We start from the raw sequence: 27,806 nt of genomic DNA, 5'->3' as shown, positions 1-27,806 counted from the left end.
GAGTTTTAGCTCCGTTAGTCGGGGATTCATTGCACTTTTGGAGGTAACTTCTATGGGGCCTGCAAGGCTTAAAATCCCTCAGCCGTACTCCACTCAGCTTCTCTTGTAACGCATTAGCAACTTTAGAGACAGGAAGGAGGGCACAGAGCCCTGATGTCTTCAAATTACACATAGTCCCTGACAAAAGTACTACATCAGAGAGACACTTCCTTATCTTCAAACTCACTACAAGTTACAATGTGAAACAGGAACTGAATTCTTGCTCTCACTTCCTGTAAGAATCATGGCTGCTACAACCCCAGCTGAGAGTCTGCAGGATGAAGCTTCTTGTTCTATCTGTCTGGATTATTTTACAGATCCGGTGATGACAGACTGTGGGCACAACTTCTGCCGCTCCTGTATCACTCAGACCTGGAAGGGGGGAGACACAGACTTCCCCTGTCCCCAGTGCAGGGCAATGTCTCTGCAGAGAAACCTCAGACCTAACAGGCAGCTGGCAAATATGACAGAAATGGTGAAAAATCTCAGTCAGACTTCAGTGAGACCAAAAGAGGGAAATCGATGTGAGAAGCATGAAGAGAAGCTTAAGCTGTTTTGTGAAGAGGATCAGAAACTTATCTGCATTATTTGTAGAGAGTCCAGAGATCACAAATCTCACACCGTGATCCCTATAGAGGAGGCTGCGCAAGAATACAAGGTGGGTGTATTTAATGAAATTACTGAAAATGTACATTTTAAATCTCATAAAACTAGGAGTTGAATTAGCAGAGTTTGAAACGTGAGCAGTAAGATCAATCATCAAAACTTGAACCCTGGTTGCTGTTTATTTGGGCATCTTCCATATACATTCAGGGGTCAATACTCAGCTTGTGAGTTGTGGTCCCTGAAGTAAACAGGCAACGTTATGGCACCTTGTGTGTGGTGCAGTTTACCTGGTTAGGTAAACTTGAAACTGAACATGGCCAAGACCGAGCTTATTGTCTTCCCCCCCAAACCCACTTGTCCTCTCCCTCCACTCTCTATCTCTGTCGATAACACCCCCATTGTCCTCGTCTAATCCGCCCGCAACCTCGGGGTCATCTTTGACTCCTCCCTCTCTTTCTCTGTGCATATCCAGCAGATAGCCAAGACCTGTCACTTCTTCCTCTATAACATCAGCAAAATTCGCCCTTTCCTCTCTAAGCACACCACCCGAACTCTCATCCATGCTCTCATTACCTCTCGCCTTGACTACTGCAACCTACTCCTCACTGGCCTCCCACTTTGCCATCTATCCCCCCTTCAGTCCGTTCAAAACTCTGCTGCACGTCTTATCTTCCGCCTGAACCGGTACACCCATATCACCCCTCTCCTCAAGTCACTTCACTGGCTTCCGATCAGGTACCGCATACAGTTTAAGCTTCTCCTTTTAACCTACAAATGTACTCGATCTACAGCCCCTCCCTACCTCTCTACCCTCATCTCCCCTTACATTCCTACCCGTAACCTCCGCTCTCAAGATAAATCCCTCCTGTCGGTACCCTTCACCACCACCGCCAACTCCAGGCTCCGCCCTTTCTGCCTCACCTCACCCCATGCCTGGAACAAACTCCCTGAGCCCATACGCCAGGCCCCCTCCCTGTCCATCTTCAAAGCCTTGCTAAAAGCCCACCTCTTCAATGTCGCCTTCGGCACCTAACCACCTTACCTCTATTCTGGAAATCTGGCCTGCCCCTACTTGACATTTCGCCCATTAGATTGTAAGCTCCTTGGAGCAGGGACTGTCCTTTTCTTAATCTGTACAGCACTGCATAACCCTTGTAGCGCTCTAGAAATGTTAAGTAGTAGTAGTAGTAGTAGTGTGGTGCAGTTTACCTGGTTAGGTAATACGGGCACTGGAACTGAATATTACTGGTGCCCACATATCGCCCAGTTCCACCCTGACTCTGCCCCATTGTGCAGTTTACCTTTGTTACTAGGGGGAAGGGGAATGGGACTTGATATACCACTTTTCTGTGCCTTTTACAACTATGTTCAAAGTGGTTTACATAGTATATACATGTACTTATTTGTACCTGGGGCAATGGAGAGTTAAGTGACTTCACCAGTCACAAGGAGCTGCAGTGGGCATCAAACCAAGTTCCCCAGGATCAAAGTCCACTGCACTAACCACTAGGCTACTCCCCCACTCATTCCACCAATAAGAGCCAACCTCATCAGTGATGTCACAATGGCTTGATTGCCCGATACTTGGCTCACTTCTGATATTGTGATGTCATAAGGGAAATGGGACTTGATATACCGCCTTTCTGAGGTTTTTGCAACTACATTCAAAGTGCTTTACATATATTCAGGTACTTATTTTGTACCAGGGGCAATGGAGGGTTAAGTGACTTCCCCAGAGTCACAAGGAGCTGCAGTGGGCATCAAACCAAGTTCCCCAGGATCAAAGTCCACTGCACTAACCACTAGGCTACTCCCCCACTCATTCCACCAATAAGAGCCAACCTCATCAGTGATGTCACAGTGGCTTGATTGTCTGATACTTGGCTCACTTCTGATATTGTGATGTCATAAGGGAAATGGGACTTGATCTACCACCTTTCTGAGGTTTTTGCAACTACATTCAAAGTGCTTTACATATATTCAGGTACTTATTTTGTACCAGGGGCAATGGAGGGTTAAGTGACTTCCCCAGAGTCACAAGGAGCTGCAGTGGGCATCAAACCAAGTTCCCCAGGATCAAAGTCCACTGCACTAACCACTAGGCTACTCCCCCACTCATTCCACCAATAAGAGCCAACCTCATCAGTGATGTCACAGTGGCTTGATTGTCTGATACTTGGCTCACTTCTGATATTGTGATGTCATAAGGGAAATGGGACTTGATCTACCACCTTTCTGAGGTTTTTGCAACTACATTCAAAGTGGTTTACATAGTATATACAGGTACTTATTTTTAACTGGGGCAATGGGGGGCTAAGTGACTTCCCCAGAGTCACAAGGAGCTGCAATGGGCATCAAACCAAGTTCCCCAGAATCAAAGTCTGCTGCACTAACCACTATGTTACTCCTCCACTGCATATGTGCCACTGGAACTGAATATCACTGGTGCCCACATATCTCCCAGTTCCACTCTGACTCTGGTCCCGAATCACCCCTCCTCTGCCTGGACACAGCTGTGGAGGTCTCTGCCAAAATCCAGGAGCAAAGTCCGATTAAGGGCTGCTGAATATTGGCTTATGGCCAGTTCAGCACAATTTAACAAGGCAGAAACCTGGTTATATCACTTTGAATATCGACCCCTCAGAATTCAGTTATCTCAAAGAAATGATTTAAAGTGAAAGGAGCAGCTAACGTTTATCATCAAGTCTGAAATTGTGGTTATAAAAATAATCACATGCTAATGAATGATGTTTAATTTTCACAGGCAAAACTTAAAATGCACCTGAAGCCTCTGAGAAAGAATCTGAAACGTCTTCTGAAGTTTAAATGTGCTGAAGGGAAGAAAGCTGCAGATCTGAGGGTGGGTGTCTGTGTGTCTCTTTCTGATCCAGTTTGCAGGGTTTTTGTTCCTCTCATTACATCAGTCCCCTGAAGCACCTGAATAACAGAATAATAGAATTCAATCTACCTCATTACTTATAGTATTGGTTCCTTATTGCAGAGGGGTAAGGTGGTGTGGGCAGCAAAGTGGGAAAGGAGCATGGGGCTCAGGCTTGAGGCAGTCCAGCAGTTAGGGTGGGGGCCTCTGGGGCTGTTGTGGTGCCAGGAAGGATGGCTGCAGGGCTGAGTGCACCAGGGCCTGTTAGGTGGCAGGAATTGGAGCAGTAGCATGGTCCTGGGAATCTGTGCATGCTTGAAAGGGTCTCTGGTGTGGGGAAGCAGAGCGAGAGGTAGGCAGCAGCCTGCAGAAGAGAAAGTAGTAAGTTCTAGGCATACTGGGGAAAACATTGGCAACAAGGTATTATACAGTCAGTATTCAGATCTTAATTACATAAGTACATAAGTATTGCCATACTGGGAAGACCAAAGGTCCATCGAGCCCAGCATCCTGTTTCCAACAGTGGCCAATCCAGGTCACAAATATCTGGCAAGGTCCCAAAAATGTACAAAACATTTTATACTGCTTATCTCAGAAATAGTGGATTTTCCCCAAGTTCATTTAATAACAGTCTATGGACTTTTCCTTTAGGAAGCCGTCCAAACCTTTTTTAAACTCTGCTAAGCTAACCACCTTTACCACATTCTCTGGCAACGAATTCCAGAGTTTAATTACACGTTGAGTGAAGAAAACTTTTCTCCGATTCGTTTTAAATTTCCTACATTGTAGCTTCATCGCATGCCCCCTAGTCCTAGTATTTTTGGAAAGCGTGAACAGACGTTTCACATCTACCCGTTCAACTCCACTCATTATTTTATAGACCTCTATCATATCTCCCCTCAGCTGCCTTTTCTCCAAGCTGAAAAGCCCTAGCCACTTTAGCCTTTCCTTATAGGGAAGTCGTCCCATCCCCTTTATCATTTTCGTTTCCCTTCTCTGCACCTTTTCTAATTCCACTATATCTTTTTTGAGATGTGGCGACCAGAATTGAACACAATATTCGAGGTGCAGTCGCACCATGGAGTGAAACAAAGGCATTATAACATCCTCATTTTTGTTTTCCACTCCTTTTCTAATAATACCTAACATTCTATTTGCTTTCTTAGCCGCAGCAGCACACTGAGCAGAAGGTTTCAACGTATCATCAACGACAACACCTAGATCCATTTCTTGGCCGGTGACTCCTAACGTGGAACCTTGCATGACGTAGCTATAATTCGGGTTCCTCTTTCCCACATGCATCACTTGCTCACATTAAACATCATCTGCCATTTAGACGCCCAGTCTCCCAGACTCGTAAGGTTCTCTTGTAATTTTTCACAATCCTCCCGCGATTTAACGACTTTGAATAACTTTGTGTCAGCAGCAAATTTAATTACCTCACTAGTTACTCCCATCTCTAGATCATTTATAAATATGTTAAAAACCAGCGGTCCCAGCACAGACCCCTTGGGGAACCCCACTAACTACCCTTCTCCATTGAGAATACTGACCATTTAACCCTACTCTCTGTTTTCTATCTTTTAACCAGTTTTTAATCCACAATAGAACACTACCTCCTATCCCATGACTCTCCAATTTCCTCTGGAGTCTTTCATGAGGTACTTTGTCAAACGCCTTTTGAAAATCCAGATACACAATATCAACTGACTCCCCTTTATCCGCATGTTTGTTCACCCCTTCAAAGAAATGTAGTAGATTGGTGAGGCAAGATTTCCCTTCACTAAATCCATATTGACTTTGTCTCATTAATCCATGCTTTTGAATATGCTCTGTAATTTTGTTCTTAATAATAGTCTCTACCATTTTGCTCGGCACCAACGTCAGACTCACCGGTCTATAATTTCCCGGATCTCCTCTGGAGCCTTTTTAAAAAATCGGCGTTACATTGGCCACCCTCCAATCTTCCGGTACCACGCTCGATTTTAAGGATAAATTACATATTTCTAACAATAGCTCCGCAAGCTCATTTTTCAGTTCTATCAGTACTCTGGGATGAATACCATCTGGTCCAGAAGATTTGCTACTCTTCAGTTTGTAGAACTGCCCCATTACATCCTCCAGGTTTACAGAGAATTCATTAAGTTTTTCCGACTTGTCAGCATCGAATACCATTTCCGGCACCAGTATCCCACCCAAATCTTCCTCGGTGTAGAGCGAAGCAAAGAATTCATTTAATCTCTCCGCTACGGCTTTGTCTTCCCTGATTGCCCCTTTTACTCCTCGGTCATCTAGCTGTCCAACTGATTCTTTTGCCGGCTTCCTGCTTTTAATATACCTAAAATATTTTTTCTATGTGTTTTTGCCTCCAACGCAATCTTTTTTTCAAACTTCCTCTTATCAGCGCTTTGCATTTGACTTGACATTCCTTATGCCGTTTCTTATTATTTTCAGCCGGTTCCTTCTTCCATTTTCTGAAGGATTTTGTTTTAGCTCTAATAGCTTCCTTCACCTCACTTTTTAACCACGCCGGCTGTCGTTTGGTCTTCTGTCCTCCTTTTTTAATATGTGGAACATATTTGGCCTGGGCTTCGAGGATGGTGTTTTTGAACAGCATTCACGCCTGATGTAAAATTTTGACCCTCGCAGTCGCTCCTCTAAGTTTTCTTTTCACCGTTCTTCTCATTTTATCATAGTCTCCTTTTTTAAAGTTAAACGCTAATGTATTTGATTTCCCATCCTGCTTATTTTCGAAAGAGAAAAACGCCTATATTTCGACCCAAATCGGGAGATGGGCGTTTTTCTCGCAAAGGCGCCCAAATCGGTATAATCGAAAGCCGATTTTGGGCATTTCCAACTGCACTCCATCGCGGAAACAAATAAAGTTGACGGGGGTGTATTGGAGGCGTGGTGGAGGCGGGACTGGGGCGTGGTTATCAGCTGAGTAGAGATGGGCATCTTTAGCTGATAATCGGAAAAAAAAAAGGCGTTTTTACCGTGATTTTGGGTCACTTTTTTTGGACCCTTTTTTTTCACGAACAAGTCCCAAAAAAGTGCCCCAACTGCCCAGATGACAACTGGAGGGACTCAAGTTTGACCTCCCCTGACTCCCCCAGTGGTCACTAACCCCCTCCCACCAAAAAAAACCCCACTTTAAAAACATTTTTCCAGCCTCTATGCCAGCCTCAAATGCCATACCCACCTCCATGACAGCAGAATGTGTTCTATCCTGTGACAGTCTTTCCCTGGGTCAGATGTGGCTCTCGGGTGCACTACAGGGTCACATCAGCATTGCATTGTGGTGGGTGTAGGGTATTGGGCTCCGTGATTTCAATAGCTTGTGTTACAGTCTCACGATGTTGGTAGTTGGTAGGCTCTTCTCCCATGGTGCTTTTCCCCCTGCCTACTGGGTCAGAGTGTGTCCAGTTTTGTTTCTGGTAGTCCATGAGGTAGTGGCCATTTTTGTAAGCCAGTTTTAGATCCCTTTCATGTGTTAGGCACGTTAGAGAACTTAGTTCTTACCTTGAATGTTGCTGAAAGAGGGCATTGTACACCATTCTGCCAGCTCTGACCTACTGCTAATCTCAGTACCAGGGAGACTCGATGCCAGTGGAGCACAACCTCTGATCTGCAGTTAACTGTGAGTAAGTGTGCTTATTCCAACAAAGGACGTTTTCAGAGAGATTCGTCTTCAGGTGTAAACTGGTGTGCCAATGTTATATAGCAGCAACCAGTCCTAGAGGCCTGCGTGTATGCAGGTCCCTGGAGCACTTTTAGTGGGTATCGCAGTGCACTTCAGGCAGGTGGAACCAGGCACATCCCCCCCCCCCCTTACCTGTAACACTTGTGCTGGTAAATCGGAGGCCTCCAAAACCCACTGTACCCACATGTAGGTGCCCCCTTCACCCCTAAGAGCTATGGTAGTGTTGTACATTTGTGGGTAGTGGGTTTTGGGGGAGGGGGGTTGGGTGCTCAGCACCCGTGGTAAGGGAGCTATGCATGTGGGAGCTTTTTCTGAAGTCCACCGCACTGACCTAGGGTGTCCAGTTGGTGTCCTGGCATATCAGGGGGGCCAGTGCACTATGAATCCTGGCCCCTCCCACAACCAAATGGCTCGTATTAGGACGTTTTTGAGCTGGGCGTTTTTAGTTTCCATTATCGCTAAAAAAAACAAACACCCAGCTCAAATACGTCCATTTTTTCAAAAATACGGTTCGGCCCTCCCCTTCACGGACCCGTTCTCGGAGATAAACGCCCATGGAGATAGGCGTTTCCGTTCAATTATGCCCCTCCATGTATACTTACTTGAAAGCTAATAACAAATCCGATCATATACATAGTAAACATAGTAGATGACGGCAGAAAAAGACTTGCACGGTCCATCCAGTCTGCCCAAGAAGATAAATTCATATGTGCTACTTTTTTATTTGTACTGTCCTCTTCAGTGCACAGACCGTATAAGTCTGGCCAGCCCTATCCCCGCCTCCCAACCCCCAACCCCGCCTCCCAACCACCAGCTCTGGCACAGACCCTATAAATCTGCCCAGCACTATCCCCGCCTCCCAACTACCAGTCCCACCTCCCACCACCAGCTCTGGCACAAACCGTATAAGTCTGCCCAGCACTATCCCCGCCTCCCAACTACCAGTCCCGCCTCCCACCACCAGCTCTGGCACAGACCGTATAAGTCTGTCCAGCACTATCCCTGCCTCCCACCACCGGCTCTGGCACAGACTGTATAAGTCTGCCCAGCACTAGTCCCGCCTCCCAACCACCAGCCCCAGCACAGACCATATAAGTCTGCCCAGCACTAGCCCCGCCTCCCAACCACCAGCTCTGCCACCCATTCTAGGCTAAGCTCCTGATGATCCCTTCCTTCTGCACAGGATTCCTTTATGTTTATCCCACGCATGTTTGAATTCCGTTACCGTTTTCATCTCCACCACCTCCCACGGGAGGGCATTCCAAGCATCCACCACCCTCTCCGTGAAAAAATACTTCCTGACATGGGAGGAGCCAGCATTTTTAGTGCACTGGTCCCCCTGACATGCCAGGACACCAACCGGGCAACCTAGGGGGCACTGCAGTGGACTTCATAAATTGCTCCCAGGTACATAGCTCCCTTACCTTGTGTGCTGAGCCCCCCAACCCCACTACCCACAGCTGTACACCACTACCGTAGCCCTTACAGGTGAAGGGGGGCACCTAGATGTGGGTACAGTGGGTTTGTGGTGGGATTTGGAGGGCTCGCTGTTTCCTCCACAAACGTAACAGGTAGCGGGGGATGGGCCTGGGTTCACCTGTCTGAAGTGCACTGCACCCACTAAAACTGCTCCAGGGACCTGCATACTGCTGTGATGGACCTGAGTATGACATCTGAGGCTGGCATAGAGGCTGGCAAAAAATACACCTGGGGAGAGAGGCAGAGGGAGTTGCTGGGCAGGGGATGGAGGAGATTGTGAAAGGGGGAAAAGCTTCTGAGTATGGTGAGAGAGGAAGGCTGGGAAAAGAGTGGCTGGTGAGAGGAGGAAGTGCTGTACCAGAGCCACCACTGAGAGGAGGGTAATGGAGCCACTGCAACAAAATCACTCTAGTGTTACTGAGAATTATCTCTCTGTGTTTAATCCAGAGTGAGACAGAGATCAAAAGACAGATAGTTGAGTCCGAGTTTGAAGAGTTACAACAGTGTCTGAATAAGGAGAAAAAGATTGTTCTCTCGAGACTGGAGGAGGAAGAGAAGAAGATTCTCCAGAGAATGATGGAAAACGAGACCCAGCTAGAAGAGCAAAGTTCCTCCCTCATGCAGCTGATCACTGAGATAGAGGAGAAGAGTCAGCAGCCGGCCAACCAGTTACTGAAGGTGAGATTTGCAAATCTATTTCTAAGGAGGTTACAGATCTTCCAGGAGGAATCAGGGAATTCATGTAGCAGATCAAAATATCTTACATAAGGGCCTGCATAAGGGCTGATTCTCCTGACAAATCGTGACAACATAAATAATAGAAATAAAGTCTATAATGTTTGGAGGATTAAATTGGGCAACTTTCATTTTTGGAAGTTTTGTATACTGTAGGGTCAGTAGAGAGGGACTATGCAACTTTTTTTTACAAAGTTAATATTTTTCATGTTCTCCAGCCTAAACACTGAGGGGTATGTTAGTTCTGGGGTTAATTACTTTTTTTTTTTAATTGATAAACATTTCTCATTTTTTAAAGATGTAGATAGTCCATTCCTGAGGCTGAAATTTTGCAAGATTATACAGTTGATTTCCCTCTGTCCTCTCCCAGTGGGTCACATACGCACACATCACAACCTCCATCTCCACTCTCCCAAACCAGGCCCTTGAGAATTTCTACATGCAGATCATGGATCAGAACCATTAAGGAGGTTTCAGTACTGTGCCCCATCCAAAAGTCTGATTGATTGGCATGAAGGACCTGTGTTTTATCTAAATACTTGAAAAGTTGCCCTAGTATCAATTACAACTTAGGAGATAAATGGTAGGTTTGAAACAAGCTGATACACTGGACAACATGATTTTTGTTTCCATAATGAGTTTGGGTGTTTCTTGTAGATTTTTGGATGCTGATCATAGAAATGGCATCAAACTTTTGTAGCTGTTATGTGATTGAGCAGAACTGTGTGTAGAGTATCCTAGTGTATAATGCGTTCTCATAAACTGTGAAATGTAACTAGAAATATTCTCTGTTTCATTTCCCTTTAGGACGTGAAGGATGCCCTGAGCAGGTACAAGTTAGTTTTCTGTCATTTTCTATGTGGCTAGATGGGTTTGAGTGAGGAAGAAGGGAATTAATCGATTGGTGAGAATTGAGATTGAGAATTAGGGAGGTGGAATTGAGTGAGGAGAGGGAGAGTTAAGGTGTGGAGGAAGCCCTGAGAAATGAAGGGGAAGAGATGGAGGAGAGGGGAGGAGAATTACAGACCTACCCTCCCTTCCCCCTGACTCTCCCTTTTTCATCCCTGTACTGACAGAACTTCTCTCCCAGCAACCTCCCTGTCCTCACCAATTTGGCCCTCCATGAATCCTCTCTTCATTCCCACCAAACTTTACCCTGTGAATCTCCTTTCCACCTCTACCCGGTACCGGAGGAGAAGGGCGCAACAGCTCTCCCAGAATCTCTGGAAGAACGGCCCGGAGACTCTCGTGCAGAGCGGCTGTGAAGAAAGACTGGGAAGCTGATGCAGGTGTCGAGGTCAGAGTCTGTTCCGGGCGTGGATGCGGTTCCGGGCTGTCCAAGGTGGAGCGCATCGACACCTCCTGAACAGAGGGTGAGCGGTCCTCCCGGTGCCGATGCCTACTGGGTGCCGACTCCCTCGGCGACCCAGAGCTCTCGGTACCGAGGCAGGAAGGAGACCGATGTCGATGCTTCTTTGATTTCTTTAAACGAAGCATGTCACCGGAGCTTCCCGGTACCGACGAGGAGGGCGTAGAATCCAACCGTCTCTTCCTCGGGGCCGAGGCCGAAGAAGGTCGATCTCGGGGGGGGGCTGTACCGCAGAAAACAGAGTAAGGTTAAATGCTCAATGGAGAAGGGTAAATAATGGGGTTCCTCAGGGTCTGTGCTGGGACCTCCACTTTTTAACTTTCCCACTCATGGCAGGCTCAATGCGGCTTACATATACAGGTACTTATTTGTACCTGGGACAATGGAGGGTTAAATGACTTGCCCAGAGTCACAAGGAGCTGCCTGTGCCTGAAGTGGGAATCAAACTCAGTTCCTCAGTTCCCCAGGACCAGAGTCCACCACCCTAGCCACTAGGCCACTCCTCCACTCCACTTAGACACAAATGATTTAGAAATGGGAATAATGAGTGAGGTGAGTAAATTTGCCGAGGACATAAAGTTATTCAAAGTTCTTAAAACACAAGAGGATTATGAAAAATTGCAAGAGGACCTTACATGACTGGGAAACAGAATCCACCAACTGGCAGATGACATTTAGATCTAGATTCTATAAATCTAATAAACCTTGGAGCTGGGACCCGTTCTCCCCCTAGCCCCCCCCCAGCCCCCCCCCCCCCTTCTCCCTCCCCCCTCCCCTTCAATAACTCTCTAGAAACCAATATTGGGAAAACATAGGAGCAGCTTGCATTATTAACAATTCAAATGGATTAATTTGTACAAACTTGTCACCCCCCCCCTTGCCCCGAGCTACATGGGTCCGGACATGCTGTCATCCTGGACCCCCCCCCCCCCATCTGCCGATCGCCATGTCAGCAAATTGGCAATCTCTTCTAGGCCCCGCCATCACAGCAAGAGCCCCGCTCCATGTGGACCTCCACACTTGTCTCCCGGGTCACCCAACCCGCCTTCCATGCTCTAGCTCAGCCCCCCCCCCCCCATGAGCCATATCTTTTGTAGCTCGGGGTTTGTTGTGTTGTTTATTTTTGCCACAAGAGGAGGGCCTTGAACCTGCAAGGACCCTCCTCCCTCAAAAGAAGCTGCGGCCTACTTCACTGTTGTCCCCAAATGAACTCTAAACAGTTTTGAATAACCAACAAAAACAAATCAAGTCCCACATCGGACAAGTGAACTCGGTCTCTAGCAAATAGTCCGGCGCATGACGTGTCCACCCATTCGTGCTTTATTTGAACACCCCCCCCCCCCCCGGCCATAACCCAAAGGCCCACCTGCCGGTTTACCTTGCTGAGACCCTGCCGCCACTTGCGGGCCAGTAGACAAGCTGGTCTAGGAATGAAATGAGGCCAAATCAGTTTGGTATCTGGGTACCACACCATTTCCAGGCGTAAGTCATCCTTCACTGTATCGATCAGCCTCTTTCCCATCACACTGTCCACGTCGTTGCCTCCCAAATGGATCAGCAACACTCGAGGGGGTCGATACCTTCCTCTCAATCGATACAGTCAAGGACACAAGCTGACTCCTACGCATTCCGCGCTCGCCCCACCACGATATTCGGATGCCCGGCGTCGCCAATCCCAGATGAAGTCCACCTGGGCGCCTTGCTGCTCGAACACCAGCCCAGTGAACAAACAAATGCCCGACAATCCATACTGCATCGGTGACACCACCACATACAAAGGGGAGTCAACCAACATATACAGACCAGCCACAGTTCCAGACAACTGCTGACCCGGAAACCTCGCCCTCCCACCCCCCACCCCCATCAAACCAGCCCCCATGTGCTCAGCGCCTACCCCCCTATCAGGCGGGCCTAATATAACCCCGATATGCTCCTAATGCCCACCGGCCTATGCTTCTAATAGCGTCCGCCCCTAACCCTGCCTGATTTGCACTGGTCGCTGCTCCAATTCGGAACGAATGGGTACCAAACTGCTTCGGATCTTCTCCCACCGCCATGAGACACTGGCGCAATACCGCCGTGAATTGGTATCTCGTCAAGACCTCCCCGTCTGCACGCACCAACAAGGATTTTGGCCCCGCAGGGTGGACCTCGAAGTAAGCCTCCAACAATGCAACCGGACAGTAGTCCGCGCCCGGAACCCCTCTCAACACTATCGTGCTGCCAACTCCTCTTTGGTCAGTTTTTGACCGCAACAATCTAATGCGTAACTGCCCATCCTGTATATAGGTATTCTCACGCAATAGACCGGAACACACGGCAACTGTCCGGCGTCATTCTACTAGCTCCTCCACTCGAAACGCCCTATAAAACGCCAACGCGAAGGCTGCACGGAACAACCGAGCTTCGAAATCCGACCGGGCCACCTGGCACACCACTTGCAACAGCTGCACTAATATCCCCTGCATAATCGGCCGACGCGCGTCCCCCACCGGAGGCACAACCCTCCCCCAGCCCTTCAACGTGCTACCGACCAAAAACTGGGAGACTGGAACCCCCCACCCAAAAGCCTTGCTGAAAAATAGAAAACCCGCCAGATGTCTTCTGACCACGCTGCGCGAGCTACCCAACTCTTTGGCACGCGCGATGTAAGCTGCTAACAACTCGTCGGAAGCCTGCCCCTCCACCCAACCTTGGCTGGTTAGAAAACCCCGCACTCTGTCAAAACCACATATGCAGGCTGTCCACGTGGCTGGCACAACCGAAGCCTTCATCATCTGCCACACCTCAGGTCTCCGAGTCGCCAAAGCTGCTCCGGCATCTGCTGCCCTTCCTGATCAGCCCCCGGTGCCAAGGTTCTGAACGTCTGAAATTGAAAACGAGACAGCGCGTCAGTGATCCGATTATCCGCCCCCCGGCACATGCCGTGCCCGTAAATGGACATTTAAACGTAAACAACGCAGCACTAATTCCCTCATTAGGGAGTTGACTAGTAAAAACGTGCCGACTGCTTGTTCACCGCCTCAACTACCCCTAAGTTATCACACCACACTACAATATTTTTATTCCGCAGTCGTCCTGGCCACAACTCACAAACGGAAACAGCTCCAGGAATATAATGTTTTTTGTGATCCCGGACCCCACCCACCAGTCCGGCCACTGCGCCGGGCACCAGGCGCCAGCACAATACACTCCGAAACCGTAACCCCCCCCCCCCCGCTGCATCGGTAAACAACTCCATATCGATGTGCACCACAACTGCGCTCTGCAGCGCCAGCGTGCCGTTGAACTCAGCTAGGAATTCCAACCACATCCGTAAGTCTCTGTGCACCCCACCGACAAACGGATAGGGTGATGCGGATGTGTTTTTATGGGTGTCGCTGCCGCCAAGCGTCTCAAAAAGGCACGTCCCATCGGAAGCACTCTGCAGGCAAAATTTAGACTGCCCACTAATGACTGAATGGCCTCGAGGGTGGCCTTTTTTGCTTGCAACACCCCCACGATCTGCGCCTCTAGCTGCTCTACCTTCCCCTGCGGTAACCACGTCACTATCTGCGCGGCATCAATTTCAATACCCAGAAATGTCAGGACTGAAACTGGACCCTCCGTTTTGTCCGCCGCCACTGCCATAAAGGCAGCCAGTAACCGACCGGAAGCACCCCCGCCCGGTGCCCCTATAAACAGAAAGTCGTCTAAATAATGGACCAGCATATCGAGCCCCGCCTTCTGAGCTGTCACCCAGTGCACGAAGGAACTAAAGCGCTTGAAAATATGCGCAAGACACAGAACATCCCATCGGCATGCATCGGTCATAGTAAAAGGCCCCTTCAAAATGAAAACCGAGCAAAGGAAGCGCAGACGGGTGCACTGGCAGCAGCCTAAAGGCTGCCTCAATATCCACCTTCACCAGCTGAGCACCCACCTCCGGGTACAAGAGGTTATGGATAAGGCGAAACTTCCCCGGCGTTTTCTTAGGGATCACCGCCAGCAGGGAAATCATGAAAGGGGAATAAGGGGGACTCTGGAAAGGCCCCGCAATCCTACCTTAACTCAACTCTTCGTCCAATTTCCTCCATACCACCTCCCTCAGTTTTGACACCGATGCCGAGTTCCACACCCAATTTGACTCCACCTACTCTTGATAAGGGATAGTAAACCCCTCCCGATAGCCGCACTCCGAGTCAGCCGCCTTCCTCGCCGGGTATCGATGAAGCCATGGCAGCATCGCATCAACCAGCACCGGCGTGGGGGCCCGTCCCGCCCATTTACTTAGCAAGGGGGTGTACCCCCCGCCCCTTTCTTGGTACATTTAATCGCGGCATGCCCCTGCCCGCATGTGAAACAGGCGTTTCGGAATTTACAGTCAGGGAAGAGACATGCCGCTCTATTAAACCGCCAGCAAACATCTGTGGGTGCACCAGTCCCTGTCCCAGCCGTGCCCCCTCCCCTCGACACGAAAGGACCAGCTACTCTTGGCCTGCAGAATACCCCCCCCCCTTCCCACTCCCCCTGCTCCTGCCGCGCGAGGGGCCATGTGCACTAGCCATAAATTTATATCCTGTGTCCCCAACGTCATGTGTAAGTTCTCTTCCATCTTATCCCGAAAGGCTTCGTCATAATTTAACCAAGCCCAACCCCTAAAACGCTGAAACGCATCCAAAACTGAATCTGCATATGCCAACAAGAGGCCATACTGGCCCTGGTCCCGCTGCCCCCAAACGCTAGCCAAACGTAAAAATGCACGCAACCAATTAACTATCGTCTTTGCTACCTTTCACTCCTTCCCAGCCTCTGCCTTCTTATCCCACTTCTTCTCTCACCTAGGCTTTCTACCTTCCAGCAATCTGAATATGTCTATGCACTTTCGATACTGAATCCTCCGTCACAACAATCGGGGTTCCTGTTCCCACAACTCCGACAATGCCACTAAAGCCGGTGGCCCTCTCTCGCCCGCCCCTGGGATCACCGCCTTGGCTCCTCCCGACTCCCCACCCTCGATCCTAGAAGTGGAGGAAGAGGAAGTAGAAACAGCAGCCAGAAGACGAGGACGAGGACCTGTCCCTCTTCCCCCTCCCCCCATCTGCGCAGCCCCCTCCTCCCCTTCTCTCTCCGTGCACACTCACTATTACCGAGTCCAGATGGTCCCGCACTTGAGAGCGTTGTCCCCTACGTTGCTGCCAGGCCGCTTCCTGCCGCGCCTTCCTCCAGCCCTGCACTCTCCACACTCGCTGAGGGCCGCTCTCGTCCTCCCGTCTGCTCCGTCTCCGTTTGTCCCACCCTTGTCATCCTGGGCTGTTCCGGCTCCTGTCCTGGGCCTCCTGTTGCATGTACTCCGGCCCCTGTGAGGTCACCTTGCACCTGAAAAGACAAGTGGGGAAGAGCAGCAGGGCCAGCCCACCTTGCGCCCCAACCTGCTTCCCGTACACCTGCCTCATTACTTCCTGGACTCGCCTGCCTGTGCGCTGGCCGTGGAGGCATCCCAAACGCGGGCCACACACCCCATTGGTACGGGCCCCACCCCATCATGGCCCCGCTCACACCCGGAGGGATCCCTTCCCCGAAGCCACGCATCGCCGGACCCTCCGTGAAGGATGGGCTGGTGCTGGCAGCACTCCATGCTCCGCCCACACCCCCAGCCAGTTTGTGCGCTCATTGTGGCAGCGCCCCACTCCTGCTCTCCGAATACTCTACCCCCTACAAATCATCCCTTCCCCTCTCCCTACAGAGCCTCCCCCACCCAAGGTGCTCACCCCGGTGGCCCTCCATACCACCCCCATGCCACCCTGGTACCAACCCCCGCCTCTGCGCACCCCTTGTCTTGCCTACACTGATATGGCGAGTTTTCTAGTGTTTCTTTCCTGCCTCAGCTGCACCTGCAGCTATGGCTGTTCTAGCAATCTCTTTAGACCTCCGTGGGCCTACCGGCTCCCCCCCCCCCCCCCAAACTCACTGCTTCAGGACTTCTCTCTACAGAGTCACTCGCACAGAAGGACACCTCTTCTCCTCTGTCTTCCTCTCCCGTCTCCACTAGTCCATCCGCCATGTTGGAAAAACACCTGGGCTCCGCACACCACCTCTGCAAACCACCTCCGAGGATCACCAATGCCCTGGAGTCCGACGACGCCCCCCCCCCTCCTTTATTTCCTTGCCTAGCCCCGCCCCCTTCTTTGGCCAATAGGTAGCCTGTCCTAGCACTAGGGCAGGCTGCCTCTTTCAACCTGCCCAATCCCCAGCCTGGAAGCTCCTCCACACGGCCCGTGCTCGCTCCCATCATGCCCCAGAGCTGACTCGAACGGGCCCAGCCTTCATTTAACTGGGCCCTTTGAGACCAGCTCTCGAGCCTCCTAAACATTTAAGTGAAAAATTCACAAAATCAAGCCTTAGGATAGATGTTTGCCAGTATTCTTAGTAGACTGGCCACACGGACTTCTCAGTAGAGCAGTGGGGGACCCTAGGAGGTCCCAGGTACACATCTTACCACTGCCCCATTATCTTGTATGGTGAGCCTTCCAAAATCCATAGAAAAACTACTGTACACAATTACAATAGCCTTTATGGCTACAGGTCTCACCTATATGTAGGTACAGTAGGCTTTTGGTAAAATTTGGAGGGCTGACACTTTCCACCACAAGTGTAACAGATAGAGTGAGATTTGGGCCTGGTCCATATCTCTGATCACTAGGCTACTCCAGGGACCTGCTTGCTTCTCTAATAGGACTGACCTTAACATCTGAGACTTTGGGGGGTAGGAGGGTGTCAATGACCACTAGGGGAATACGGGGGGGGGGGGGTCATGCCTTAATCCCTCCAGTAGTCATTTGGTCATTTAAGGCACCTTTTTGTGACTTAGTTGTGATAAAAACAAATCTAGACCAAAACATCTAAATTGTAGCCCTGGACATTTGTGTTTTGTTCCATTGTGGCAGAAAAACATCCAAGTGTTAGGAATGCCCAAATCCTGCCCCTAACACACTCCCTTGCATAGCAAAAATTTTTAAAAATGGGTTTCAAAAATAGCGATTTCCAAATGCCATTTTGTGCCACTTTTTGAATGTTTTCCTATTTCAAAAATGAGTCAGAAAACGGAGTGTTCATGGTATATTTCATTCCTTCCACTTTTTACATCTCTATCCCCTGGGTGTGAACATCTCCCAGAATAATCCCAGTGACTCTCTAACCTATAGGTGTCAGAAAATGAAGTTTCCAAAACCGGAGGCTGTTTCTACTGATCTGAAAATGGGTTTCCAATTCAGGTACCCTCAGCAGCTGAAGAAATGGATTACAACATTTGGAGGTGAGGAATTGATCGCTTTTTAATTTCGTTTGTCCTCTTTACAAATGCTCTGGATGATTCTGTAAAAATGTGCAGAAATAAATGTATAAATCTGAGAAACAGACACCACAGTAAAATACAGTGTTACATTGTTAACCCTGCAGGAAGTTACAGTGTTATACTGTTCACCCCACAGTAAGACTCAGGGGAAGATGCACTAAACAATCGTTAGAGCCCTTCCCTTACCGATTCCCTTAGCGAATCGGTAAGGGAAGGGCATGAATCAAGGAAAAGGAATGCAATTGAGCTGCTCGTTGTAGCTCACTTGCATTCTCTATTCCTTTCGGTACGTTAAACAGTCGGAAGGTTAAAAAAAAAAATAAAAAAGGTGCCTATGGACGGCCTTTATGGACGGCCTTTGCCCCCTGCCACCCAACCCCCGCCCGAGGTCGCCGCTGCTCCCCGCTCCCCCCCTGCATTTAAATCAGAACTTTAGGCAGCCCCAGCCCCCCTCCCTTCCTCCTCCCTCCCTCCCAATGACAGCTTCCCTGCCGTCCTCCATGGCCCCGCCCCCTCCCCGCCACCCCCCTCCCCGAGGTCGTCATCGTCATCGCCGCCGCCGCTTCCCCCCTCCACCCGCCCCCCTCCGTCTGCCACCGGGCCCTCACAGTGCCTCTCACCTCCGTGAGAAGCCGCTGCACCAGCAACAGCTGATCGCCTCTGGATTTCCTTCCTTTGCTCCCGGTCCGCCCTCGTCTGACGTAGGACTGGTTTCACTGAGGTCTTTTTTTCTCCACCTCCTTTCAACAAAGTCCATATTCCCCCTGGAACACTCGTGGTTCATGATTGTAGAAATGTTTTTGAATATTATGATTTCAATTACCCCAATATTGACTGGGTAAATGTAACATCAGGGCACGCTAGGGAGGTGAAATTCCTTGACGAAATCAAGGACTGCTTTTTTTTTTTTTTTTTTCATTTTCAAAATAACGTTTACATTAAGTAAATATAGGAAAATCAGGTAAATATTCAAAGGCATATTTTCCCCCACCCCTTTAACTCAAGGAGTAATAAAAGAAATTACATTGTTACTTAGTCCACAATATACGATCAAGATATAAGGAAATATTCAAACAAGAAAAAAAAAAAAAAAAAAGATAATTATAAGGGTAGAGCCCAGTTCCTGCCTGCGGTTTCAGCTCCCTACTGGGGTGACCAGAACTCTTTCGCCACCACTCTCTTTAGCAATTATAAACTGTCGCAGCTTATCTGGTTCAAAAAATACATAGTATGTTGTATTTAAGGAAATTATACATCTACAGGCAAATTTCAATTTAAATGTACCCCCTAGAGTGAGAACCCGGGGCCTAAGTCCCAAAAATTCTCTTCTCCTTCTCTGAGTATTTTTACTGAGATCAGGAAAAATTTGTATTTTTGATCCAAAAAACTGGGCAGCCATATGTCTGAAGTAGAGTCTGAAGACATGGTTTCTATCAGTCTCAAAAGCAAAGGTAACAAGAAGGGTCGTACGCTCAGTTACCACTTCTAAAGATGATGTTTCTAAGAATTGTGTTAGATTTATTTCCGGAGTCTCTATTTGAGCTACTTTGGCTCCTGTAACATAGAAAGCTTTCACAATAGGAGGCTTAGCTTCTTTTGGAATAGCAAGTACTTCAAGGAAATATTTATTCAGCATTTCTATAGATGATATTAAAGGAGTCTTGGGAAAAATCAAGGACTGCTTTATGGAGCAGCTGGTACAGGAGCCGACGAGAGAAGGAAAAATTCTAGACCTAGTCCTTAGAGGAGGGCATGATCTGGTGCGGGAGGTAATGGTGCTGGGGCCGCTTGATAACAGTGATCATAATATGATCAAATTTGATATTAACTTTGAAGTAAGTATATATAGGAAATCAAATACATTAGAGTTTAACTTTAAAAAAAAGAGACTATGATAAAAAATGTGGAAGGCAGCTGGACAAAAAAATCTCAGATATCGAACAGCAGGGGGCGTGTCAAGATGGCGACATGCAGTTGACCGAGGTTCGAGCCTTTCCTGAATCTACACTCTGTTTTAAAAATATTTTCTTCGATGCCGCATACCAAAAGGAAGGGAACGGTCCGGGAAAAACCTTTGACAACCCGGACCTCTTCTCCACATCAAGTGTCGATTGAAAGGTTCACCTCGCGAATTTCCACCCAGGACGCCGAGAGGAGCCCGGCTGTCCTCCAGGAGAGGGAAATCCTTGAGGACTTGGGCCTAGATGTTACGCTTTCTCCTCAGGCGCTTCATCCACCGCTCCCTCCGGACGGCCGCCAGATTCAGAGAGGATCTCCCGAAACCGAAGTGTTTGCGCTGGGGACCTCGTTCGAAGGTGCTGGAAAAGCGGACTCTGAAGGAATGCAAGGCCTTACTGGCCTGGGCAGTGAATGGAAGCCATTGAGAGCTGCTCCGGCAACGGTGTCGTTGGAGGACGTGTGGGTAGTTCTCCAACAGCTGGCAGTAACCGTAGAGAAATCCACGAAAGAAATCTCCACACCAGTGAGTACAATGAATACTTTCTCTGACTCTCTGGCTACTATTAAAACGGAGTTTACAACTCAAACAACAAAGCTTAATCAAGATGTAAGAAAACTACAAGACTTATCCTCCGAAATGATAAAAGATAAAACTGTTATGAAAATAAGGACTGAACAAATAGAAAATTACAATCGGAGACTAAATCTGCGCATTTTAAACTTTCCGAGAGAAATAGGTATATCACCATTGGATGCCTTTAAAAATGATCTGATTGAAGTATTGAAATATTCCTCTGAAATTTTGCCTCCGATAAATGAGATTTACTACATACAAAATAAAGACCGCTCGGAAGGAAAAATCTCAAATGACAAAATAAATGTATCTGAATTGCTGGAAGTCTCCCTATCAGAACATTCAGAAAGAATGACTTTATTTGTTCAATTTGTCTTTCAACAGGATGTAGAAGCGTTAAAAAGACTATATTTTCGAAAAATGAATGACTTATTTTATGGTAAAACAGTACGTATATACCAAGATGTCACAAAGCAGACACAGGAAACTAGAAAAATGTTTTTTTGAGTATGAGAAAGGAAACTTTAGAAATGGGAGCCTCATTCTTTTTGAACTATCCTAGTAAAATGTGTTTTGAAACATGAAGGCTTGAAATATATATTTTTTCAGCCAGAACAGTTAAGCAGTGGCGTAGGAAGGGGGGGGGGGCGGTGGGGCGGTCCGCCCCGGGTGCACGCCGCTGGGGGGTGTCGGCGCCTCGCTGGTTCCTTGCTCTCTCTGCCCCAGAACAGGTTACTTCCTGTTCTGGGGCAGAGAGAGCAAGGAGCCAGCGAGGCGCCGATGCCCCCCCAGCGGCGTGCTCTCGGCGGATTGGCCCTCCCACCCGCCCCTCACCGCCTTCCAGGTATGTTCTCACGGGCGGGGGGGGGGTGTTGCGCTACAGAGGGGGGAGGGTGCGTCGCGCTGCACCCGGGGGGGGGGGGGGTGCGCAGCGGCGACCCGCCCCGGGTGTCAGCTGCCCTCGCGACGCCACTGCAGTCAAGAGTTTTTCTTGATTCCAGGAAATTGTCTGCGGTTGCTACCAACTGATTAAGAAGGTGTTAAAGTAGGTGTGAAAATGCGTGTTAAGTCTATTCTGTTATAAATTGTACTTGTTAAATTTCCCTTTTATTCTTAAAACACGCCCCCCCCTCCTTTTTTATTTTGTTTATTGTGATTTAAAGAAGACATTTAAATTTAAATTTGTTATGATGTTCACTACGGTTGATATATTCCTAAGTTTATTTTTGGTCTGCTTTTCTTAAGCAAGATCTTCTTGTAATATAAAATATTTGGAAAATATAAATAAAGAATAAAAAAAAACCCCTCAGATATCTAAAATGACATGTTGCCAACAAACTATCAAAACATATTTTATTTTAGTTACATTTGTACCCCGCTTTCCCACTCGTAGCAGGCTCAATGTGGCTTACATGGGGCAATAGAGGGTTAAGTGACTTGCCCAGAGTCACAAGGAGCTGCCTGTGCAGGGAATCGAACTCAGTTCCTCAAGACCAAAGTCCACCACCCTAACCACTAGGCCACTCCTCCACTGTTGCTACTATTTGAGATTCTACATGGAATGTTGCTATTCCACATTCCATGTAGAAGTCGGCCCTTGCAGATCACCAATGTGGCCGCGCAGGCTTCTACATGGAATGTTGCTAGTGGAATAGCAACATTCCATGTAGAATCTCCAATAGTAGCAACATTCCATGTAGAATCTCCAATAGTAGCAACAGAATCTCCAATAGTAGCAACATTCCATGTAGAATCTCCAATAGTATCTATTTTATTTTTGTTACATTTGTACCCTGCGCTTTCCCACTCATGGCAGGCTCAATGCGGCTTACATGGGGCAATGGAGGGTTAAGTGACCTGCCCAGAGTCACAAGGAGCTGCTTGTGCCAGGAATCAAACTCAGTTCCTCAGGACCAAAGTCCACCACCCTAACCACTAGGCCACTCCTCCACTCCTGAGTAGCAGGGCATAACTTAAATCACAAGGTTTCCCAGCAGCTCTACTGGACCAAATTTACTTTCCCACCAATATCTCAAAATGGAACAACTGAGGGACATTGTAAATATAGGGATCCTTTTACTAAGCCACAGTTTTTTCCTCATTATTATGGTTGCTTAAAGGGTGGGGGTGGGGGAGAGTGAAAAGGGAATTGTTTGGGGTGGAAATATGATTGTTTATATGACTAGATTCATATGGTTTTGTGGATTTTGCATTAAAATAAATACAAAATGATTTAAACATTAAAAATGTTGACTGCCGTGGGCTGAATATGGGCTGGATAATGTCATGTTCTTACTTTATACCAGCTGTACCATCAGTTCTGCCCAAAGCAACAATGACCTTGCGTTGTCTATTGTGACTCCTATTTGAATATAACCTGAAGAAGGAATGGGTGATAAGGCAAAGCTTGTTTTATTTTGCTGCATTGCACCCTGGAAGTCATGTGTTTCCTATGTCATAAGCTTATTCCTGGAATAAGCAGCAGAAAATCTTTTACTCTTTTGGGATCTTGCCAGGTACTTGTGATCTCGATTCACCACTGTTGGAAGCAGGATACTGGGCTTGATGGACCTTCAGTCTTTCCCTGGATGGCAGTTCTTATGTATGAATGTACTTATGAGATCATTGAAGGACATTTTTATAATTCAAAATCTCTAACATTTCTCTCTCTCTTTATTGTTTTTCTTACAAAATAAAATCACATCCTGTAGGATTTGGTAAGTTTTATTCAGTTAGAAACATATATATTTTAGGAGTGGGCAATTAACACATTAATAACGGTACTAATGCATTAATCTTTTAACGCATACCATGTTTTGTGATGCTGCCTGTTTTTTTTTTAATGCTGGCCCACCCCTCCCCCATGCTTGCTTCTATAGCAGGGCTCAGGATTTTTTCTCCTTTCTCCGAGCTGCCTCGAACTCCTTCTCTCCCTCTGCATGGTGCAGAAAGTTATGGAAGGTCTCTTGAGACTTGAAACCGCGAGACTTCCCCAACTTCCTGCACTGCTTGACTCTAGTATCTGTAGAGCCCGATCGCTGTGCAGGGGGAGACAAGGAGTCTGAGGCAATGCCAAACTTGAGCCCTGCTGAATGAAAGTTGGTCATTGGGGCATGAGAGAAACTGGGGGAGAGGCTGGGGAAGGGGGTATAATTAAAATTTAATCATTGTCCACCCCTAATATAATTTTTTATATCATTGTACTTATTTCTCTTGTCTGAGACCTGATCATTGTTCATCTTTATTTTAATGCAGATTGGTGGATGGAATGTGGCAGATATGCAGGTAACTGAATCTGATATACAATAATTATACCAAACCACCAAGTTTCCTAGAGCGGCCAAGAGGTTAGGCGCGTTAGCGTTTTTAATGTGTGTTAATAGGTACGAGCATTAACCATCTATGTGCCTACAATATCCCTATATGCGCTTACACACTAATTGTGGGCTCGTTAAAAATGCTAATTCACCTTAGTAAACAGGGCCCTTAATCTGGTCAAAGTGGAATAAACATATTTAATCTGATGACCGGATTAAGACAAGAAACGTTTCCATCTGAATGATACAGTATAATTTGCATTTGGAAATGGCCACCAAGCATCCAGGGGGTGAGTTACAAGCTTCATGTACCAATCGTAAGAGAAAGAAACATGTGATGTGTTTTAGTGACAAAATAGGTGTGTTGCATAAGCTTCATTCCGGCATGTCTGTTTTGTACCATTGGCCACGAGTTAAAGTTTAATGAGTCAATTTATCAATCCAGCAAAACAAGGAAGAGATTCAGTGGTCTGTTTGAGAAGCAGAACCAGAAAGTTCTGAAACAACATCTGTGCTAGGGTGTGGGGTTACCAATTGGCTCCAGAAAAAGGAGGACGGATTGAGCCAGCCGGGTTTTACTTCCATTGCTTTCCATTAAAAGCAATGGAAGTAAAACCCGGCTGGCTCAATCCATCCTCCTTTTTCTGGAGCCATATGGTAACCCCGGTGTCCCTAAAATCAGCCCCTCCAAATGACACAGTGATTCCAATTTATAACAAATTATTACTCTACATAGGTTATTCCGTAATTATACTTCCTGTGTTCACATCCGTATGCTGCACAAGCCGGCATATTTGAAAATATAAGTGAGATTAAATTAAGAACGACAACGAGGATGCAGCAGCTCATAGTTTGTTTGCTTTGTTTTGAGAGTACGGGGATGACGTCTGAGTTGGGGAGGGGAAATGGAGATTAACCTAATTGGCTTCAATGTTTTTACATCATCCCATCTCCTGTTTTTATCCAACCTCCTTGGTATGAATAGACTCATTCCAATAGGGAACACTGAAAAGCTGATATCCAATAAGATGAGTCCAATCTATGAGGCAGGAAGATGATAATAGCCAATAGCAGAGCTCCTGTCATAGAAAAAGTGATTGACTGAACCAGCAAATGAGGGTTAGAGGCACAAGCATGAGCAGCCAATGAAGGTTAGAGCTGGGTGTGTGAGAAGCCAATGAGGGTTAGCGGTGGGTGTGTGATAAACTAATGAGAAGTGTTTGCTCATGTTCAGTGTTGCCAGGTGGGCGGTTTTCCTGCCCAATTGCGACCCGCCACGGGAAATTTTTGCAGTTTTTTGGGCTTGCTTTGGGGTCTTTCGGCGGTTTTTTTAGTGGTTTTTCGGGCCGCGGGGGCGGGGCTAGTGGCGTTATGGGTGGGGTTAGTGACGTTCTGGGCAGGGCCGATGACGGGGGAGGCGGGCCGGTGACGGAAGAGGCGGGGCCGATGACGGCGGGGGCGGGGTTGATGACAGCGGGGGTGGAGGGGTCAGGGGCGGGGTTTGACTTTGGGCGGGTTTTGGGCTGGTTTGGGTGGGGAAAAAATTTTCCACCTGGCAACCCTGCGTCATGTTTATTAATGTGTTTCCTCTCTGCAGTAAATGTGACTCTGGATCCTGAAACTGCTCGTCCTGATCTTACCCTGTCTGAAGATCGGAAAAGTGTCAGAAAGGGAAACAGAAGACAGAATGTTCCGGACACTCCTCAGAGATTTGATTATGATCCCTGTGTGCTGGGGAGTGAGGGCTTCACCTCAGGGAGACATTACTGGGAGGTGGAGGTGGGGGATGTGACTCTCTGTCTATTGGGAGTGTGTAAAGACTCTGTGAGGAGGAAGGGGATGATCAAACTGTCACCTGGGGAAGGATTCTGGACAGTGAAGCTGTGGTATGAACAGAGATGCTGGGCCCTCACCTCCCCTAAGACCCAGCTCCCCCTGAGTGAGATCCCCCGGGCAGTGGGGATTCTGCTAGACTATGAGGCAGGAAAGGTCTCGTTTTATGATGCAGGTGATAAATCTCATCTCTTCACCTTCACTGACACCTTCACAGGGAAACTCCAACCTTTCTTCTGCACTACTTCTGAATTTCCTCTGAGAATCCGCCAGGTACCAGCCTGGAATTAAACAGCAGGACTCAGGATTAACATTCCCAGACTCTCTCTGCTTGACAATTTCGTAGTTATGTTACCAAATTCTTATATACAGTCATCAGAAAATACAAATAAATCTGGGAAGCTCTGCTGCTCTTCCTTATCCTATATAATAAAAAGCACCTCCAACATTCTGAAGCCGAGAAAGTGAAGCCTTGAAGCATTCGTGCTCCTGCTGTATCCATCTCCTGAAATGACGTCATGTACTTCCGTGTTCGTAAAGACCAATCACTGGAAGGGAACGCTGCAGAGTTGCCAAGCAACGGAACACGACGGCACACGCATGAGGGTGTAGTCCTGCCCTTGCGGAAACAGGAAATGAGGGCGGGACCAGAGCTGAGAGACAGAGAGAAGGGCCGAGCCTGCACACCTGTTACCACTACTGCTGTCAGCCGCCGTAAACCCGACTTCGTAAGTGAAGATGACTTTTACAATTTGGAGGTAGTGGGCCTGAAACTGGAAGGGAAGGAGGGAGGAAGGGAGGGATGACGACACCCTCATGCGTGTGACATCACGTTACGAGAAGGGGGGGGATCCTGGAACTCGGAGGGAAGGAGGGAGAGAGGGGGGAACCTGAAACTGTGAGGGAGGGAGGGGGGAACCTGAAACTCGGTCCCCTGGAACTCGGAGCGGACAACCCTGGAACTCGGAGGGAGTGAGGAGACAACCCTGGAACGTGAATGGGGGGAGGGGAACGACCCTGGAAAGGAGGGAGGGAGGGGATGACCCTGGAACTCGAAAGGTTGACCCTGGAACTCGGAGGGAGCAAGGGGATGACCCTGGAACTCGGAGGGAGGGAGGGGGGGATGACCCTGGAACTTGGAGGAGGGGACAACCCTGGAACTCGGAGGAAGGGGGTTGAAGACAACCCTGGAACTTGGAGGGAGGTGGGGAACAGACAACCCTGGAACTAGGACAGAGGGAGGGGGGATGACCCTGGAACTCGGACGGAAGGAGGGGACGACCTTGGAACTGGGAGAGAGGGAGGGGGGGCCCTGGCACACACACTTATTCTCACACACACACTCACACCCAGTCTCACTCTCTCTCTCACACACACACACACTCTCTCTCAAACATACACACTCCGAGGAAAACCTTGCTAGGGCCCGTTTCATTTCTGTCAGAAACGGGCCTGATTTAATAAAATCCAGCTTCTTTCCTGATATATTTCTTTAATCTAAAGTCTGTGGCAGGAGTGTGAGAGGTGGAAGATTTTATAGATTTGTGTTAAACGTGTTCAAGGAAATCATTGTTACAGAAATATTAAACTTTCAGGATCTCTTTCTTTCCTTTATAGAAATGAAATTTCTTTCTTTCTATCCCAATGGATTAACATAGAAGCCAGAACAGTTTCAAACATGAGGGACAGAGATGGGACCAGAGCCTGTGAATGTGAGGAGGGGTTTCACTGACATATTGAAAGCAACAGATGGTATATTAAGTGAGACAGTAAGCTCAGTAGGGCAGGGACTCATTGTACTTCTATGCAATTTGTGTTCAATCTCACTGTCTTTTATGATCTGTCATAAATACTACAATGACAATACAAATATTAGAAATAAATGGGGGGAGGAGCAGCCTAATAGTTAGTGCAGCAGGTTGCATACCTGGGGAGCCAGGTTCAATTTCCCTGCAGCTCCAATATATAACTTAGATTGTGA

At 47.9% G+C, this 27,806-nt stretch overlaps 3 protein-coding genes across 7 annotated transcripts in view; 2 read left to right on the top strand and 1 right to left on the bottom strand.

Annotated features, from left to right (window-relative positions):
- Positions 1–27,806, bottom strand: part of LOC115468286 (E3 ubiquitin-protein ligase TRIM39-like) — an 875,973-nt gene that overhangs the window by 223,555 nt on the left and 624,612 nt on the right. The window lies entirely within an intron of this gene.
- LOC115468283 (E3 ubiquitin-protein ligase TRIM39-like) overlaps positions 1–27,806 on the top strand; it is a 572,298-nt gene that overhangs the window by 102,679 nt on the left and 441,813 nt on the right. The gene's annotated exons all lie outside the window — the stretch shown is intronic.
- LOC115468299 (E3 ubiquitin-protein ligase TRIM39-like) lies at positions 208–26,258 on the top strand. 2 transcript variants are annotated; one of them, XM_030199930.1, is made up of 8 exons: positions 208–697; positions 3,410–3,505; positions 9,153–9,383; positions 10,248–10,270; positions 17,994–18,103; positions 23,387–23,392; positions 23,931–23,960; positions 25,590–26,258. In XM_030199930.1, exons 1-8 carry the CDS (start codon positions 284–286, stop codon positions 26,114–26,116), a joined length of 1,437 nt encoding a protein of 478 aa, XP_030055790.1. In that variant the 5' UTR covers positions 208–283; the 3' UTR covers positions 26,117–26,258. The 2 variants fall into 2 exon arrangements, with proteins under 2 accessions (XP_030055790.1, XP_030055791.1); XM_030199931.1 differs by lacking the exon at positions 23,387–23,392.

The sequence above is a fragment of the Microcaecilia unicolor genome, chromosome 4 (assembly GCF_901765095.1).
Source record: "Microcaecilia unicolor chromosome 4, aMicUni1.1, whole genome shotgun sequence".
Lineage (NCBI taxonomy): Eukaryota > Metazoa > Chordata > Amphibia > Gymnophiona > Siphonopidae > Microcaecilia > Microcaecilia unicolor.
Note: the sequence above shows the minus strand (reverse complement) of the source record. Positions and strands in the feature narration are given on the sequence as shown.